Source organism: Borostomias antarcticus (genome assembly GCF_949987555.1).
Source record: "Borostomias antarcticus genome assembly, chromosome: 7".
Classification (NCBI taxonomy): domain Eukaryota; kingdom Metazoa; phylum Chordata; class Actinopteri; order Stomiiformes; family Stomiidae; genus Borostomias; species Borostomias antarcticus.
The window spans coordinates 10,056,878-10,072,383 of record NC_140240.1 but is presented as its reverse complement, the minus strand read 5'-3'; the positions used below and the strand labels follow the sequence as shown (position 1 = coordinate 10,072,383).

General features: G+C 50.0%; 2 protein-coding genes across 3 annotated transcripts; both read left to right on the top strand.

Annotated features, from left to right (window-relative positions):
* Positions 1 to 1,263: 1,263 nt before the first annotated feature.
* ora1 (olfactory receptor class A related 1) lies at positions 1,264 to 2,229 on the top strand (the record flags this gene model as incomplete). The annotated part of the gene is made up of 1 exon (XM_084441324.1): positions 1,264 to 2,229. One exon carries the CDS (start codon positions 1,264 to 1,266, stop codon positions 2,227 to 2,229), a length of 966 nt encoding a protein of 321 aa, XP_084297450.1.
* A 366-nt stretch (positions 2,230 to 2,595) lies between these two features.
* Positions 2,596 to 14,498, top strand: phtf1 (putative homeodomain transcription factor 1). Of its 2 annotated transcripts, none has more exons than XM_084441174.1 (17): positions 2,596 to 3,008; positions 3,276 to 3,371; positions 3,456 to 3,512; positions 3,597 to 3,666; positions 4,446 to 4,604; positions 5,308 to 5,488; positions 7,035 to 7,152; positions 7,555 to 7,740; positions 7,854 to 8,132; positions 8,917 to 9,045; positions 9,526 to 9,795; positions 10,230 to 10,361; positions 10,474 to 10,560; positions 11,519 to 11,674; positions 12,049 to 12,144; positions 12,289 to 12,414; positions 13,592 to 14,498. In XM_084441174.1, the coding sequence occupies exons 2-17, from the start codon at positions 3,342 to 3,344 to the stop codon at positions 13,610 to 13,612; spliced, it is 2,097 nt and encodes a 698-aa protein (XP_084297300.1). In that variant the 5' UTR covers positions 2,596 to 3,008; positions 3,276 to 3,341; the 3' UTR covers positions 13,613 to 14,498. The 2 variants fall into 2 exon arrangements, with proteins under 2 accessions (XP_084297300.1, XP_084297299.1); XM_084441173.1 differs by having other exon boundaries at positions 3,223 to 3,371.
* The last annotated feature ends 1,008 nt before the right edge of the window (positions 14,499 to 15,506 follow it).

Here is a 15,506-nt window from a genome sequence, read left to right as displayed (position 1 = left end):
ACACTGATTGGGTTATGTAAGTACGTAAGTCACCTAATCATGGAAATCTGATCTAACTTTGTTCTCATTTGAAACAAATTAGGTATAACATTCCCTTATTGAAAACGTCAGTTTAGCACAGCTGATAATTATAGGTCTCCAATGTATCAACAAAGAGATAGATATTGATATTGATCCCCAGGGGGGAAATTGTTGAATTGGAACTGGAGATCAGAGTTAAAAGATATTGTCCCAATGCTCTCTATTAATGTGGATCACATGTAATGTGTTACAGCCTGGGTAATAGCACATGTGGGTGATACTATCGCTGTATCCCTGTGTGTCATGCTCCCATGGCAGGCCAGAGAGGAGGAAGGAGCAGGGCAGGGGACCAGCTGTGTGTGCTAGAGCCTCCAGATCACTCCTCCCATCTCCACAGGGGGGCTGTAGCTCAGTTGGTAGAGTGGGTCGTTCAATGATCGAAGGGTCAGTGGTTCGAATCCCAGCTCCGACTGTCCACATGTCAAAGTGTCCTTGAGCAAGACACCTAACCCCAAATTGCTCCCAATGAGCAGGTTAGCACCTTGCATGGCAGCTACCGCCATTGGTGTGTGAGTGTATGTGTGAATGGGTGCATGAGAGGCAATTGTAAAGCTCTTTGAGTGCCGCTAAGGCGGAAAAGCGCTATATAAGTGCAGTCCATTTACCATCACAGGGGTAGGGGACTCTCCAGAGTTGTCCCCCCTGACACAGACATTCCTGCAACTGGTCCGTGGTCAGTCTGAATGTCCAAGTGATATGCTACTACTACTGTGTGTCAACCACTGTTGATGTTCAGGTCTATCCTATTCTGTACTGTGTCCATGAATGTTGTTTTTCACTGTTGCTTACGCTGGCTGGATCTCGATCCACAAGTTTCCAAAGCACGGACCGTAATTAGGAGTTCCACAAACAAGCTGTGTAGACAGTGTGAGTCCTATTTTGAGGAGGAGGGATGGGGGAGGGGTAATGCTGAATTGTTGTTGTCTTATCCCAATGGGACACCAGGGCCTATAAATGAGAATTACATGGACGATTAACCCCACTGAATGCTGTGTTCATCAATAACCTCAGGTGAGGATGTCCACTTCATGGATACTTACTATCCATTGACTTAGGCCTAGTTCATTTGTAATTTGGTGTGTAAATAGGAATGTTTTTTTCTGTATCCCCTTCACTGTTGTGTGTATTCATAACAGATGTGATTTGTCTCTGCTCTGCAACGTGCCTCCCAGGCTCGGGGTCATGGATCTGTGTGTGACCATCAAAGGTGTCTCCTTCCTCCTGCAAACAGGAATGGGCATCCTGGGGAACGCGCTGGTCCTGCTGGCCTACGCCCACGTCGTCTGCTCGGAGCGCCGCCTCCAGCCCGTGGACATGATCCTCTGCCACCTGGCCTTCGCCAACCTCCTGCTGCTCCTGACGCGTTGCGTGCCGCAGACCATGACCGTATTCGGCCTGCGTGACCTCCTGGACGACGCCGGCTGCAAGGTGGTCATCTACTCCTACCGGATCGCCCGCGCCCTGTCCGTCTGCATCACCTGCATGCTGAGCGTGTTCCAGGCGGTAACCGTGGCCCCGGCCGTTGCCCCCTGCTGGTCCAGGCTGAAGACGCTGCTGCCCTCCCTCCTCCTGCCCACCTTCGCCGGCCTGTGGCTCCTCAACATGGCCGTGTGCATCGCCGCGCCCTTCTTCTCCATCGCACCGCGCAACGGCACTGTCCCGGCGTTCACCCTCAACCTGGGCTTCTGCCACGTGGACTTCCGAGACCCGCTGTCGTACAAGATCAACGGGGTGGCGGTCTCGGCGCGCGACTTCGTCTTCGTGGGGGCGATGCTGTGGTCGAGCGGCTACATCCTCCTGTTGCTGCACCGCCACAGCCAGAAGGTCCGGGGTATCCGCCGCTCCCAGCAGGGGGGAGGAGGGGGAGGAGGGACGACAATGGAGACCAGGGCGGCCAAGACCGTGGTCACCCTGGTCGTAATGTACGTGGTTTTTTTCGGTATAGACAACGTGATCTGGATTTACATGCTGACGGTGGCCAAAGTGTCTCCGGTGGTGGCGGACATGAGGGTGTTCTTCTCCTCCTGCTACGCCTCCCTCAGCCCCTACTTTATCATCTCCTCCAACAAGAAGGTGAAAGCTAGGCTGGTGTGCGCCGCTTCTGACCAAGAGCAGCCGTCAACAGACGATCAGGGCTCCAAGGTCTAGCATTTTAATGGACTGTTATCATTTTGTTTACATTTAGAGTTGTTTGTTTGTTTGTGTAATGTAGCCTGACTTAAAATCACGTATGTGCCATTTCTCATGGGAATTAACTGTAATATAATAATATTGTGATATTTAATTGTAATTAATTTACAATATACAAATTACAAATATAATAATATTGTGATATTTAATTGTAATTAAATTACAATAAATATGACTATTGCATTCTTACGTGGCTACTTGTATTATTAAATGATCGAATCGTTTATTGTGAAAATGTTCTGCAGAAGAGTTGCTCATCACCAGAGACCATCACTCATGCACCGCCCAGCCCTGAGTTGACAGTTTCGAGATGAACCCGGAAAAGGGAAGCGTTAGCAACAGTGTTGTGTATGGAGCTAATGCCTACGTGCAATTCTGTTAACTTGGAAGGATATTTCTTGTATTTACAAATTATGAATTTGAAGAAGCTAGGACTTTTCCTCTAACCTTCTCAATTGCAATTTCCCTTGCAGTTTCCAGAGGGCGAAATCCGAGAGCTTGCTATAGGCTAGCATTGCTGGCTAACTAACTTAGTCGATGCCAGAGATTCATAACAGCCCTGTCACTTCTCCTAGCGGATGATGTGATATGGACCCTTGTTGTGGATAGATTAGTTTATCAAGCATTCACCAATCTGTATTTTATTAACACTGGAATGGTGGCATCAGCCTGCGGTTTTCACACGAATCCAGTCGGGAAACAATCTCAGATAGCAACAATTTCGTCGTCACTTGGAGGTAACGTTATTAGCAAGCTAGCTGAATTAGCTACTTTGAAGTTGACAGCTAGCTAGCAAACCCCTTGCTATGGGGTATAACTTAGGTTTACTAGTATCTGATTTAGAGCTAGTTAGACTGGCTGGGCAAGTTATCAAGTGAAGGGTTGTTTGAACGTGTCGTGTTTTGCTCTTGGTTTCCCTCAATGGCCTTGCGTTCGTTTCTCTTATCGCAGGTTCAATCTGTGATGTCCCTTTTGTTTTGTGACCGAGTCTGGGTTGTTGCCAGGTCCCGTCTCTTCCTGTGTCCTTTGTGAAATGACCCATCACCCAGCCCCTCTGGCATCGAGTGACAATGGCGAGAATAGCCTGGTACCAGGAGAAGGTAGGACCTGTTGGACTTGTATGGTTGTTTGTCACTGGCTGTTGTTCTAGCTGGATACCACACGGTGTGGCTATGTGTCAACAGATCGGAGCGTACGACCAGCAAGTCTGGGAGAAATCTCTTGAGCGAGCTGACCTAAATGTAAGAATATCTCACATACAGCATTTCACCGTATATGAATGGTTCCATATCGGCTGTACTGATAACTGATATCCTCTCACACAGGGAATTGACAGCAAGCCAAAGAAAACAGGCCACATCAAGTCAGACCTCATTGATGTTGACCTAGTAAGAGGTGAGTCACTGTTTCGCCATGTCGTTTCTAAGTTGTTTTGGCCGTTATCTGCGGAATTGAATTCAAACATTCATGATGCAGAACTGTTATGACCTGGCTCTTGGCCATAACAAAAGGGAGACACACACCATGTATAATCTAAATAATCAAGAATTTAATATAATATAAAGTATACAACTGAAAACTAAACAATAATCTAATGGGGTATGACAATCAGTGTATCAGTAGTGTAGGTGAGTGTATGCAGTGGAAAGTATGGTGAGGACTGAGGAGGGTGTTGTATGATGTAGAATAACCAAACAAAGCCAGAGTAATGGTAGTGATGGAGAGAAAGAGCTTGTGGCCTGGAGACAACCAGACAGCTGTCCCCAATTGTCCTGATTGGGCTCCTGCCTTGCCCACTGGGTAGCCTACCTGCTTGGTTGAAAAACTGAACACAGAGGGTTACCCATACAGGCCCAGAGGGCCGTCACAGAACACATGAAACGACAGACGGTGTTGCTTTTCATATTAGCTAAACTATACTTAAGCAATAATGACTTGCGAGAGGAAGTGCTTTACCGTGGTTATTGGCACAGCTGTTCTGCGGCATAGTCCTCTGTCGCCCTGCACAGCCGTGCCAATAACCACGATAAACTACAACCTTGAGTGTGTTACTGCTTTTCTAAATACTTGTTGTTTTGGTTGTCCAATGCCACATTACATTGTAACATTCATGACTATTATATCATTGGGTTCCATGTGGAGCAAAACTAACGCGCTGCCTCTTCTGGCCTCAGGCTCCACGTACAGCAAGGCCAAGCCAGAGAGCCCGTGGGCTGCGTTGACCCGGAAGGGCCTGGTCAGGGTGCTCCTCTTCCCCTTCTTCTTCCAGTGGTGGATCCAGGTCACCTCTAAACACATCTCCTGCTGCATCCTGCTGCTCTACTTCATGCAAGGTACTGTAGTACGTCACTCTCACCTCAGCTCCCACCTCGACTGATGATATCCATATTTCTGGTTGAATCAGTATATTGAAAAGATACGCACACTGGATTAATGCTCCCAGTATTCTTTTATTGGCTACAAACAACTACAAACTACTGTTTGTAGCCAATAAAAGAGTACTGGGAGCATTAATCCAGTGTGTGGATCTTTTCAACCTTCAAGTTATTCCACATATTGATCCAGCACCTGGCCTAAAAACAGGATCGGATGTGCGCACATTTACTCTTTTTCATGAATCAGTATATTGTCCATATCCATAGTAATAGAAATATGGGTGACACTTCCAGATGTATACACAGCACAGTGACTGTGTGTATACACTGTGTGAAGAAGTGTGAACATAAATGGAACAAGCTATTTGGGCTCCGAAATCTATTGATCTCATCTGACACTAGCAGCGTTTGTACAAAAATCTATTGATCTTATCTGACACTACAAGCAGTATGTGTACAAGAAAGATCTATTGATCTTATCTGACTCTAGCGGTGTTTGTACAAAAAAATCGATTGATCTTCTCTGACATTCGGTGTTTGTAAATAAATCTAGTGACCAGACAATAGCAGTGTTTATGCATAGACCTGAAAAAGACCTTAACTCAGCCGCCTGGCTGTCGGGTGGTACCGGCTGAGTGTCCCCTCCCTCCCTCCCTCCCAGTGGTGGGGGCAGTCATGTACGTGGACGTCCCGTCGGCCAGCGCCAGCGAGGTGTTCGGCCCGCTGTGTCTGATGCTGCTGCTGGGGACCGTCCACTGCCAGATCGTCTCCACCGAGACCAGCCGCAGCCCGACGGTCAGCCCGGTCAACAGCAGCAACGCCAGCCCCGCGCGCCGGAGGAGGTGGGGACCCGGACACACACACACACACACACACACACACACACAGCCCCGCTCGCCGGAGGAGGTGGGGACCCGGACACACGCGCACACAAACACACACACACACAGCCCTGCTCGCCGGAGGAGGTGGGGACCCGGACACACACACACACACACAGCCCCCACACCTCCAGAGGTGGAAACCTGGAAGCACACACACATACAGCCCCGCTCGCTGGAGGAGGTGGGGACCCGTACACACACACACACACACACACACAGCCCCGCTCACCGGAGGAGGTGGGGACCCGGACACACACACACAGCCCCGCTCGCCAGAGGAGGTGGAAACCTGGACGAGCGGGCACAAACACACACACACATACAGCCCCGCTCGCCGGAGGAGGCGGGCACCGGTACATATATATATTGTGGCAACCCAGAGCGCGCACAGGCAACGGAGACACCTTGTGAAGAGACGAGGAGGCCGTACAGCAGGTTCACCCAACGGGTGGTTTAATGAACCTCAAGGTTATGTTACAACAGAAAAGTGCAGGCTGATTGCAGGCTTCGTGGAGCTGATTGGCTGATGTGGTGCAGCTGAGCGGCCGTAGCCTGCAGTACCTCCTTCCCACCATCTGGCCCTGTAGTACCTCCCTCCCCCCACCTGGCCCTGTGGGGCCTCCCTCCCCCCACCTGGCCCTGTGGGTCCTCCCTCCCCCCACCTGGCCCTGTGGGTCCTCCCTCCCCCCACCTGGCCCTGTGGGTCCTCCCTCCCACCACCTAGCCCTGTGGGGCCTCCCTCCCCCCCACCTGGCCCTGTGGGGCCTCCCTCCCCCCACCTGGCCCTGTAGTACCTCCCTCCCACCACCTGGCCCTGTGGGGCCTCCCTCCCCCCCACCTGGCCCTGTGGGTCCTCCCTCCCCCCACCTGGCCCTGTGGGTCCTCCCTCCCCCCACCTGGCCCTGTGGGGCCTCCCTCCCCCCACCTGGCCCTGTAGTACCTCCCTCCCACCACCTGGCCCTGTGGGTCCTCCCTCCCCCCACCTGGCCCTGTAGTACCTCCCTCTCACCACCTGGCCCTGTGGGGCCTCCCTCCCCCCACCTGGCCCTGTAGTACCTCCCTCTCACCACCTGGCCCTGTGGGGCCTCCCTTCGCTGTCCCTGTTGGTGGGGAGTCGTGCGCTCCCACATTCGGGTTGCCACAATAAATATATATACTGTTTGTACTGTATGTTTGTGTCTGTGCTGGGGAGCCGTGCACTCCTGGAGCTAACCGGTTGGGACTGGCTGTGGCTCAGTCCTAATATACAAACATACCGTACTGTACACACAGTATACACACACACACACACACACACACATCCTTTATCACCACCCCCGTGTGCCGGAGGAGGTGTGGACCAGACACACTACACACATACACACACACACACATACACGTACACACACAAACATATACAAACACATACACACACCCTGTACCACCTGCTCTCCCCCTCTCCCATGCGGCGGTACCGGTACTGTCTGGCTACTAACGGTTTGTGTTGTTGTTCTACCGGGCGCAGGCCCAGGAAGGGCCGAGGGCTGAAGAGGGCAGAGGGGCCGGGCAGCAACGGAGACGTGGAGACGCTGGCCTGGCAGCTGGAGGACAACCAGAGACTGTACAGGACAGAGGACAGGAGGGTCAGGACAATTCATAGAACCCTAAAGACGAATAACCATATGTGCCATTTACGTTTACAGCTGTGTTACTGTTTTATAATCTCAGTATCTTATGACTTTTACATTAAAAGAGGGTTAATGCATAGCAACAAGTGATGTACAGTATATCATTCACAGAATGTTAGATATTATTAGGATGGTCTGTACATCTGTTACTGATCAGGCTCTCACCAAAAAATCATAACGCACATATGGTAATTCATCTATAGGCTCTGTCATGTCTGCTTATCACCACTAAATGTATTCAGCTCCCCTGTTTTCCCAGAGCTAATGTTTAAAGGCTTGTCAGATTTAATCTGAAAATCATTTGGGACGTTTTGATTTCCTCACCGCGTTCTCTTCCCGGGTTGTGCGACCTTGCAGACCAATCAGAGGAGATCAGGGTTCAGAGCGTCTGACGAGCTGTCCAGCGAGGAAGACGAGGAGGAGGGGACCAAAGTCTTCCTCCCAGCCCCTCAGGAGGGACAGGCGGTTGCGGCTGGACCTACAGTCGCCTCGGTCCTCAGGAAGAGACGGCTCCACCCCTTCTCTAAGACCTCGGCGCCTCAGGCACGTGTGACACACACACGCACACACACACACACACACACACACACACACACACACACACACTAGATTTGAGACAGGCCTGTTGTTTAATGAGAGCCCCTCCCTCCCCCCAGGAGGAGAGCATTGGAGCGGCCGCCGTCCCCACCGCTGCCGCCGCCACCACCAAGGACGCGAAGATGAAGCCTCGCGAGCTGGAGCGCCTCCGGCCCAGCCAGGCCTCACGCCCCGCCTCCGACACCGACGACACCATGTGGGAGGAGCTCCTCCAGGGCCCCGACTCCGCCTCCAGCGGCAGCACGGACAGCGAGGAGCGGGAGGCGGGGCGGTACCACTCCGGCGCCAACCTGGCCTCCCCCACCACGCTCAGCAGCGACGAGGAGAGCCTGCAGCAGGTCGGTCAGGAGGGACTCAGGCAACGGTTACTCAAAGCCCCAGGAAATCCTGCGCTGTTACATAAAGCTTTTTGGAAACATATTTTTCACTTCAGCTGTACTGTACCTACGGGGACATTTTTAGCGCAGCGAGTGTACTTAAAAACTGTGTATATGAAGAGACCAATCAGCCAGCCCACATCAAACAGGGATTTCTTTCAATCACTATGAACACCAAGGGGAAGAGGGAGCAGTGTTTGTCTCACAGAAAACATGATCGTTATTAGCACTTATGATGAAGTTAAACACATTAGAACCGCTTAGAGCAACACGCTCACGGCTGCCAGAGCCCGTTAGGAGGCTGGGCAGGAGGTCGCCCACCGTGTAATCGCGGTTTGACTCTGATCGGCGGGGAAGCAGAGCTTATAGGCCTAGTTGACGTGAATTCACATGGCTCAATTTTGTAATTCCAATAACTTAATTTTCTACACAATACTGTATGAATGAAGGTGAATATATTTAAAAAGTAATTGATTACAATGTGTGTGTGCTGAGGATTCTTATACAGTAACTATTTGAATAGCCCATAAAATGTGTATTTTTTAGGCCTTTGAAATATTTAGCCTACAAATTTGAAATACTGACTGACTGTCATAGTTCTAGTAATGGAATTGGCACTCCTGCATATAAAAGTTTGTGTGTGTGTGTGTGTGTGTGTGTGTGTGTGTGTGTGTGTGTGTGTGTGTGTGTGTGTGTGTGTGTGTGTGTGTGTGTGTGTGTGTGTGTGTGTGTGTGTGTGTGACAGGGCCACCTGTCGTGGCTGCAGGCTTGTCACCCATCCAGGGAGCGGGTCAGTGCCATCATCTGGGAGCAGGGAGAGTGTAAGAAAGCAGACATGTCAGTACTGGAGATCAGTGGCATCATCCTCACACGGGTACACCTCCCTCCGTCACACACACAGTCACACACACACACACTTACCCAGTCTCACACGCGCACACACACACACACACACTTGACACCAATTGCTCATTGTGTAGAATAAAGCCTGGTCTTGGCCAACCACTTCTCTACTGACAGTGGTGTGGTCAGTGGTGATAACTCCACCCTCTCCTCTCTGTGCCCATAGCTACAGAAGCTTCAGTGTTCTAACTCCGCCCTCTCCTCACCAGTGTTCTAACTCCACCCTCTCCTCTCCGTGCGCATAGCAACAGAAGCACCAGTGTTCTTACTCCGCCCTCTCCCCACCAGTGTTCTAACTCCACCCTCTCCTCTCCGTGCCCATAGCAACAGAAGCGCCAGTGTTCTAACTCTGCCCTCTCATCACCAGTGTTCTAACTCCGCCCTCTCATCACCAGTGTTCTAACTCCGCCCTCCCCCCTCTCTCTCTCCCCTCTCCTCCGTGCCCCTGCAGGTGAAGGTGGTGGAGCAGGGCATGGGCTACCTGGTGCTGGGCGGGCTGGTGACCGCCACGCTGGCGCTGCTCCCCTTCGTCTTCCGCTTGGCCCAGCAGCTGGACGTGGCTCGGCTGGGCTCGCTGACCCCGGCCCAGCTGGCCCAGATGGCAGTGGGGCCGCCCAACACCCAGTCCTACGCCTTCTTCCTCATCACCACCGTGGAGAGGGCGTGCCTCACGGGGCTGTTCTTCTTCATGATGTGCGTGGCGGAGCGGACCTACAAGCAGGTCAGCGTGCTGCCGGACCCTCCACTCCGGTCACTAGCTGTGTTCAGAGACCGCTCACTCACTCACTCACTATTCCCTATGTGGTGTAGTGAACGAGAAATTGTAGGGTACATCCCCCGTTCACTAGAAATTGCTGTGAATTGTGGGTATTTTCCAGTGGACTATATAGTGAATCAAATTAACCGTTGAGAATTTGGACACTAGAAAATGGCGATCACACTATAAAGTCCACTATTTCTGTAATAGGGAACGGTTTCGAACACAGCTACTGTGGTCATTACAACCATAGCAAATGGTTGAAATGGAACTACTGACTTTGGCATCGTAGAAACGATAGCAACCGCTGTCTTCTGTCTGTCTCGAGAGCTGCACAAGGAAGGCGCTTAATCGTTTTCCCCCGATAGTTCAAAACTGGTGTGTTTTCTACCCGACAGCGGCTCCTGTTCGCCAAGCTGTTCAGTCACATCACGTCGGCGCGGAAGGCCAAGAAGTCTGAGATCCCTCACTTCAGGCTGAAGAAAGTTCAGAACATAAAGATGTGGCTCTCGCTCCGCTCATTCCTCAAGGTTGGCGCCCCCCAGTCTACTGTAGTACTCTGGTTTGACCACCAGGGAGTGCTCAAGGTCTGTGTCACTCTCGTGTCTCCTCATCGGCTCCCCCTTTTCCCGTTCTCCCCAGAGGCGAGGCCCCCAGCGGTCGGTCGACGTCATCGTGTCCTCCATCTTCCTCCTGGCGCTCTCCATCGCCTTCATCATCTGTGCGCAGGTCAGTCACGGCTGCCGGTCAGACACTGTAGGTCTGAATACATAGACTTAAAGGACAATGCTCGTTTTTGACAACCTGGACCTTATTTACGACATACTATAAGACGTTTGACTCACCGAGATCACTTTGGTATAGTTCGGAGGCCTGTAGAAGAAATGTAAAATCCAGCGCGAGCCAGTATATCCATGTAATGGCGGTGATCGGGGCAACAAGAATGCAGCTTCTAAAAATCTATTTTCTGCCGCGAAACGGTTGTTTTCATCAATCTGTCTGGATGAATCGCTAGTTGTGCTTACATAGAGAGCATAGGCCTGTTGTGGTATTTCCCATGCCTCTGTAATATGATCTTTAGAAACATCGTTAGACACGAAATAGCTTCCTCACTTGCTCCAGCACGCATGCGCACAGCGTGCTGGAGCAACGATTGCGCACTGTGCGCATTAGTGCTGGAGCAAGTGAGGAAGCTATTTCGTTTCGAAAGACGTTTCTAAAGATCATGGCATGTGAAAACCACAACAGTTATGCTCTATGTAAGCACAACTAGCGATTCATCCAGACAGATTGATGAAAACAACCGTTTCGCGGCAGAAAATAGATTTTTAGAAGCTGCATTCTTGTTGCCCCGATCATTCTTGTTGCCCCATGGATATACTGGCTTGCGCTGGATTTCTTCTACAGGCCTCCGAACTACACCAAAGTGATCTCGGTGAGTCAAACGTCTTATAATATGTCGTAAATAAGGTCCAGGTTGTCAAAAACGAGCATTGTCCTTTAACTACGCATGTCCACCGAGCAACACGCCACAAAGCTCTAGGCCCCGATGGCGGCTCTTGAGTACGAGAGTGGACCTTGTGCGAACGCAACTCAGATCCGCTTTCAAAAGGTTTGTTATCGCCGTACGACTCCTTCCTCCTCATTGTCCGCGTGTCCGAACTGTCCGTCCCCGTGTCTGCCCCAGCTTCTGCACAGCCACCACACATTCCTGGACTCGCTGACCAACTGGGAGCTGATGGTGTGGGGCTCGTCCCTCATCCTGTTCCTGCTGCGCCTGGCCACGCTGGGCTCCGAGACCAACTGCAAATACAGCAACGCCTCCGTGCTGCTCACTGAGCAGGTGGGCGCACGCACGCACACACACACACACACACACACACACTTGCGTGCATGCCGAGTATATTACATTACATTTTACATTACAGTCATTTAGCAGACGCTTTTATCCAAAGCGACTAACAATAATTGCATTAAACGTAGGAAGAGCCAATGTACTACTACTTGCCAGAACTCACAAGTGCATCTTCTTTCTAAAACAAGTGACTAAGAGCATAATCTAGTGCTGAAGGCAAAGTGCAAGAATCACAATCTAAAGTACAGTGCAATATAATATAATACAATAAGTATGCACATTTGCATGGATGCATGCCTACACACACACACGCATGCATGCAAATTCACACACACCGTTTCTGACCGTTCCTCTTCTCTCAGATCAACCTGTATCTCAAGATGGAGAAGAAGCCCAATAAGAAAGAGGAGCTGCACATCGTGAACAACGTCCTGAAGCTCGCAACTAAACTCATGAAAGTAAGCAGCTCTAACTACTGTACATGCTGATCCACCCGCTACAGCACGAATCAGATGATTTATTTGCGGAAAATCAACAGAAATCAGCCGATTCGAATCAAACAGGAGAGAAGTTTGTAATTACTGACCTCCTCCCCTTCGCAGGAGCTGGACACCCCGTTCAGGCTGCTGGGTCTGACGGTCAACCCCCTGGTCTACAACATCACCCGGGTGGTCATCCTGTCGGCCGTGTCCGCGGTGGTCAGCGACCTGCTGGGCTTCAACATCAGGGTGAGGGGGCCGGCGACGTTACCGTTGGCGAACGATCCGATCCTTTTCAACGGCTCTTCGGTGCGAACGGAGAGAACCGGGTCGTATGGGCGAGAGCCGTTCTTTTATTATCGTTGTGCCCAAATTTCACTGCCTGCCCCTAGATCCACCCCCCCTCACATGAACACGCAGTGAGAAGAACCAGCCAGTCACATGACAGGTAGACATGTTTGGAAAAGAAAAAAATGAGCCAAGCTCAAAAACACATTTGGATGCACTTCAGTAATAAAAGATTACGATAAAGCGGAGTGCAATATTTGTAAATCAGAAATATCATTTAAAGCAGCTGGCTCAACAAACATCTTCACCGCCACTTAAAAACACAGCATGCAACGGTGCACGTGGCAGAGGTGCGACGACAACGTTCCGACCATAATGAGGACCAAGATAACTGCGCTGCCGGTGCTTCTGCTGAAACCACTACCACACGTGTTGCATGAATTGCATTCAAGGCAAGGCAACTTTATTTAGCCTACATGACACATTTCATACAGAGGGTACATTGAGGGTAATAAATTCACTGACACAGGCAGAGGGATATGGCATCGCCTTGTGTAATGTTTACAATGCAGGTCATTGACATTACAGTGGGTCTGGTAATAGGAGTAGGCCTAATTTAGCGCTGCTAACCCTAGTCCACACATGCGAAATGAAATTATATTTGTGGGGAGTTTGAATCTGATCCAAATCTTACCCTAGGCTATCATTATCCTAGTGATTATTTCACCTGGTCACCCCGCCCTCTAAAAAAAACCAATGAGCCGTTGGGTTCTCTGAAGGGAACAGCCATAGGATCCAGCTCCCTTCAGAGAACCCTAATTCCCATCACTAGTGAGGAGAGGGAGCATCCTCAAAAAATCAGGATGGTTCCTTGCAGCAGTCTAGGAATAGGATGATGAACTAATATTGATCCATTGATATTGTTTTTAGTGTAGGACTAGGTTTCAAAATATTATTTTTCTGGGAAAGCAACCCTTTGATAGTTCGGCACAGGCCAGCAGGAACGTGACTCGTCTGTAAAACTGCACTGAGCTCTGGAGAGAAACACCTCCACACTCACAATATTACAATTTGTTTAGGGTGAGATGTTGAACTGTGGTTCTTCTTCTTGTCTGACCCCCCCCCCCCCTCCCCACAGCTGTGGAAGATCAAGCCTTGATGAGAACGTGCTTAACCACTAACTGTTGGACACTGGAGACCCAGCGGGACCAGCCCTCTGATGTCCACCCCGCCGGCCCGCCTGAGAGAGTGCAACCTACTGACCCCACCCGCCTCCCCTGCCTGTCCATCGCCGTGCCTTCCCAGGGACCCGTGGACGACGCTGGGGACCATCATACGCATGAGCGCACCAGACAATCAAGTTACACCTGTCCCAGGACATGCCGCCAGCTGTCCCGGGGCACCGCTGGCTGTCCTGGACACTCTGCTGCCGATCGCCTCGTTGTCGTCAGCGTGGCCCTCTGTCCCTGGTGGCCCTAACCCAGCGCCAGACCCCTTGAATGTCCATGTGTCAGTCTTACAACTCTGGGTCCTCACCTGTAAAAAGTTGCCAACGGGTGCCTTCTAAAGACTTTGAGAGAAAACGTGTGGGCGTGCATCGAGACCTTTGAATGTGTTCTAGATCCAAGATATTTGGAGGTAGAATTCTGGAGTGGCATAAAAACAGTGAACAAAACATTTTAATTTAATTGAGCAGCCTGGCTTTTGACACTTTCCCTATCCTGTCCTTTACTCTTGTTCATCCTCCAGCTGTTTGTCGGTGTGTTGGAACGCTTCACTGCATCTTTACAGCTTGCTAAAATGTGAATACAAGTCAGCACAACGGATAACTATTATTGAACCGATTAATGAGATATTGTTTTCAATAGGATTAACTCTACTTTCAGCCTTTAGTCTTATTTAAGGGGAACTTAGATTAGCTTCTATGGGGGCTTTATTTATTTGGGTTCAGTGTTGCATTACTGACTGAATGGTACCCAGAGATCAATCCTTGGAGCACCATTGATTGCCTTCGTATTGAAGACTGATGCTCAGCAAAGATAACTATGCACAGACAGTATACCTGTACAAGTACTGTACAATAGGAATGTTTGTCTCAGTATGTTTGATAATAATAAATCTATTCTGATGCTTTTTTCAGTACAGATGTCTTAACTGTGTATTTTTTCATCGTAAAGCCCAGGGAAAAGGTGCACAAAATCTGAACACAGTCTGAAATCTTATATTTTTTCACATTTAACACCTAATATAGGCTAGTTATTTTCCATTTTGCAGTGCCCCGTTCTATTATCAGAATTACGGTAAGGACAAATTGTGACGAGGCAAATCTTCGCTGCGTAGAGCACCAACCACGCCATCACCTGGGACCGCTCTGTGATCCAGAGCCTCACCCCTGGTCGATTGCCGAGCAGGCAGCAGCAGGAAGACGGAACAGCCCCGGGCCTGGAGATCGCACATCGACTCTCACTTGATCATCCAGGCGATCACATCCAGATTTCTTATCCGCCGCCGTGTGTAGGCGCTACATTTTACGAACGTTTGATGCCGGTAGTCTATTCATTTGTGATGGCGAGGAGCGGTGTTTTTGAAACTGAGCTAGCCTACAGCGACAATTAAAGCCTCTGTTGAAAGTCTTAATTTCAAACTGGCATATCGAGATTGTTTATGTTTAAATGATGCTGTCGCATATTAAGTCGGCTTTGTCATATTGCGGTGTTGGCATAATTTGTTGCTGCGCGCGGTCGACATAATGGTGTGCGTTGCTCATGACTTGCGGTGTCGTCTGTGAATGTGTCCGCGAGAGGACTATTGGATTTAGTAAATAAGCCTATCTCTGGATATCTAAACATGAAGTGTTACACAACAAACAGTGGACTATCAAACTCTAAGTTAAATTGTATAGACTCTATCTGTGTATAAACTCGACTGTATCAGAAAAAGCGCTATCAGGTTGCACCCTGGAAGCGTGCATTGGATTATAGCCTATTAGTGTCATCTTAATTCTGGATAGATCTTGATTGATTTATTTCATGACTGATAATCGTTGTAGGTAA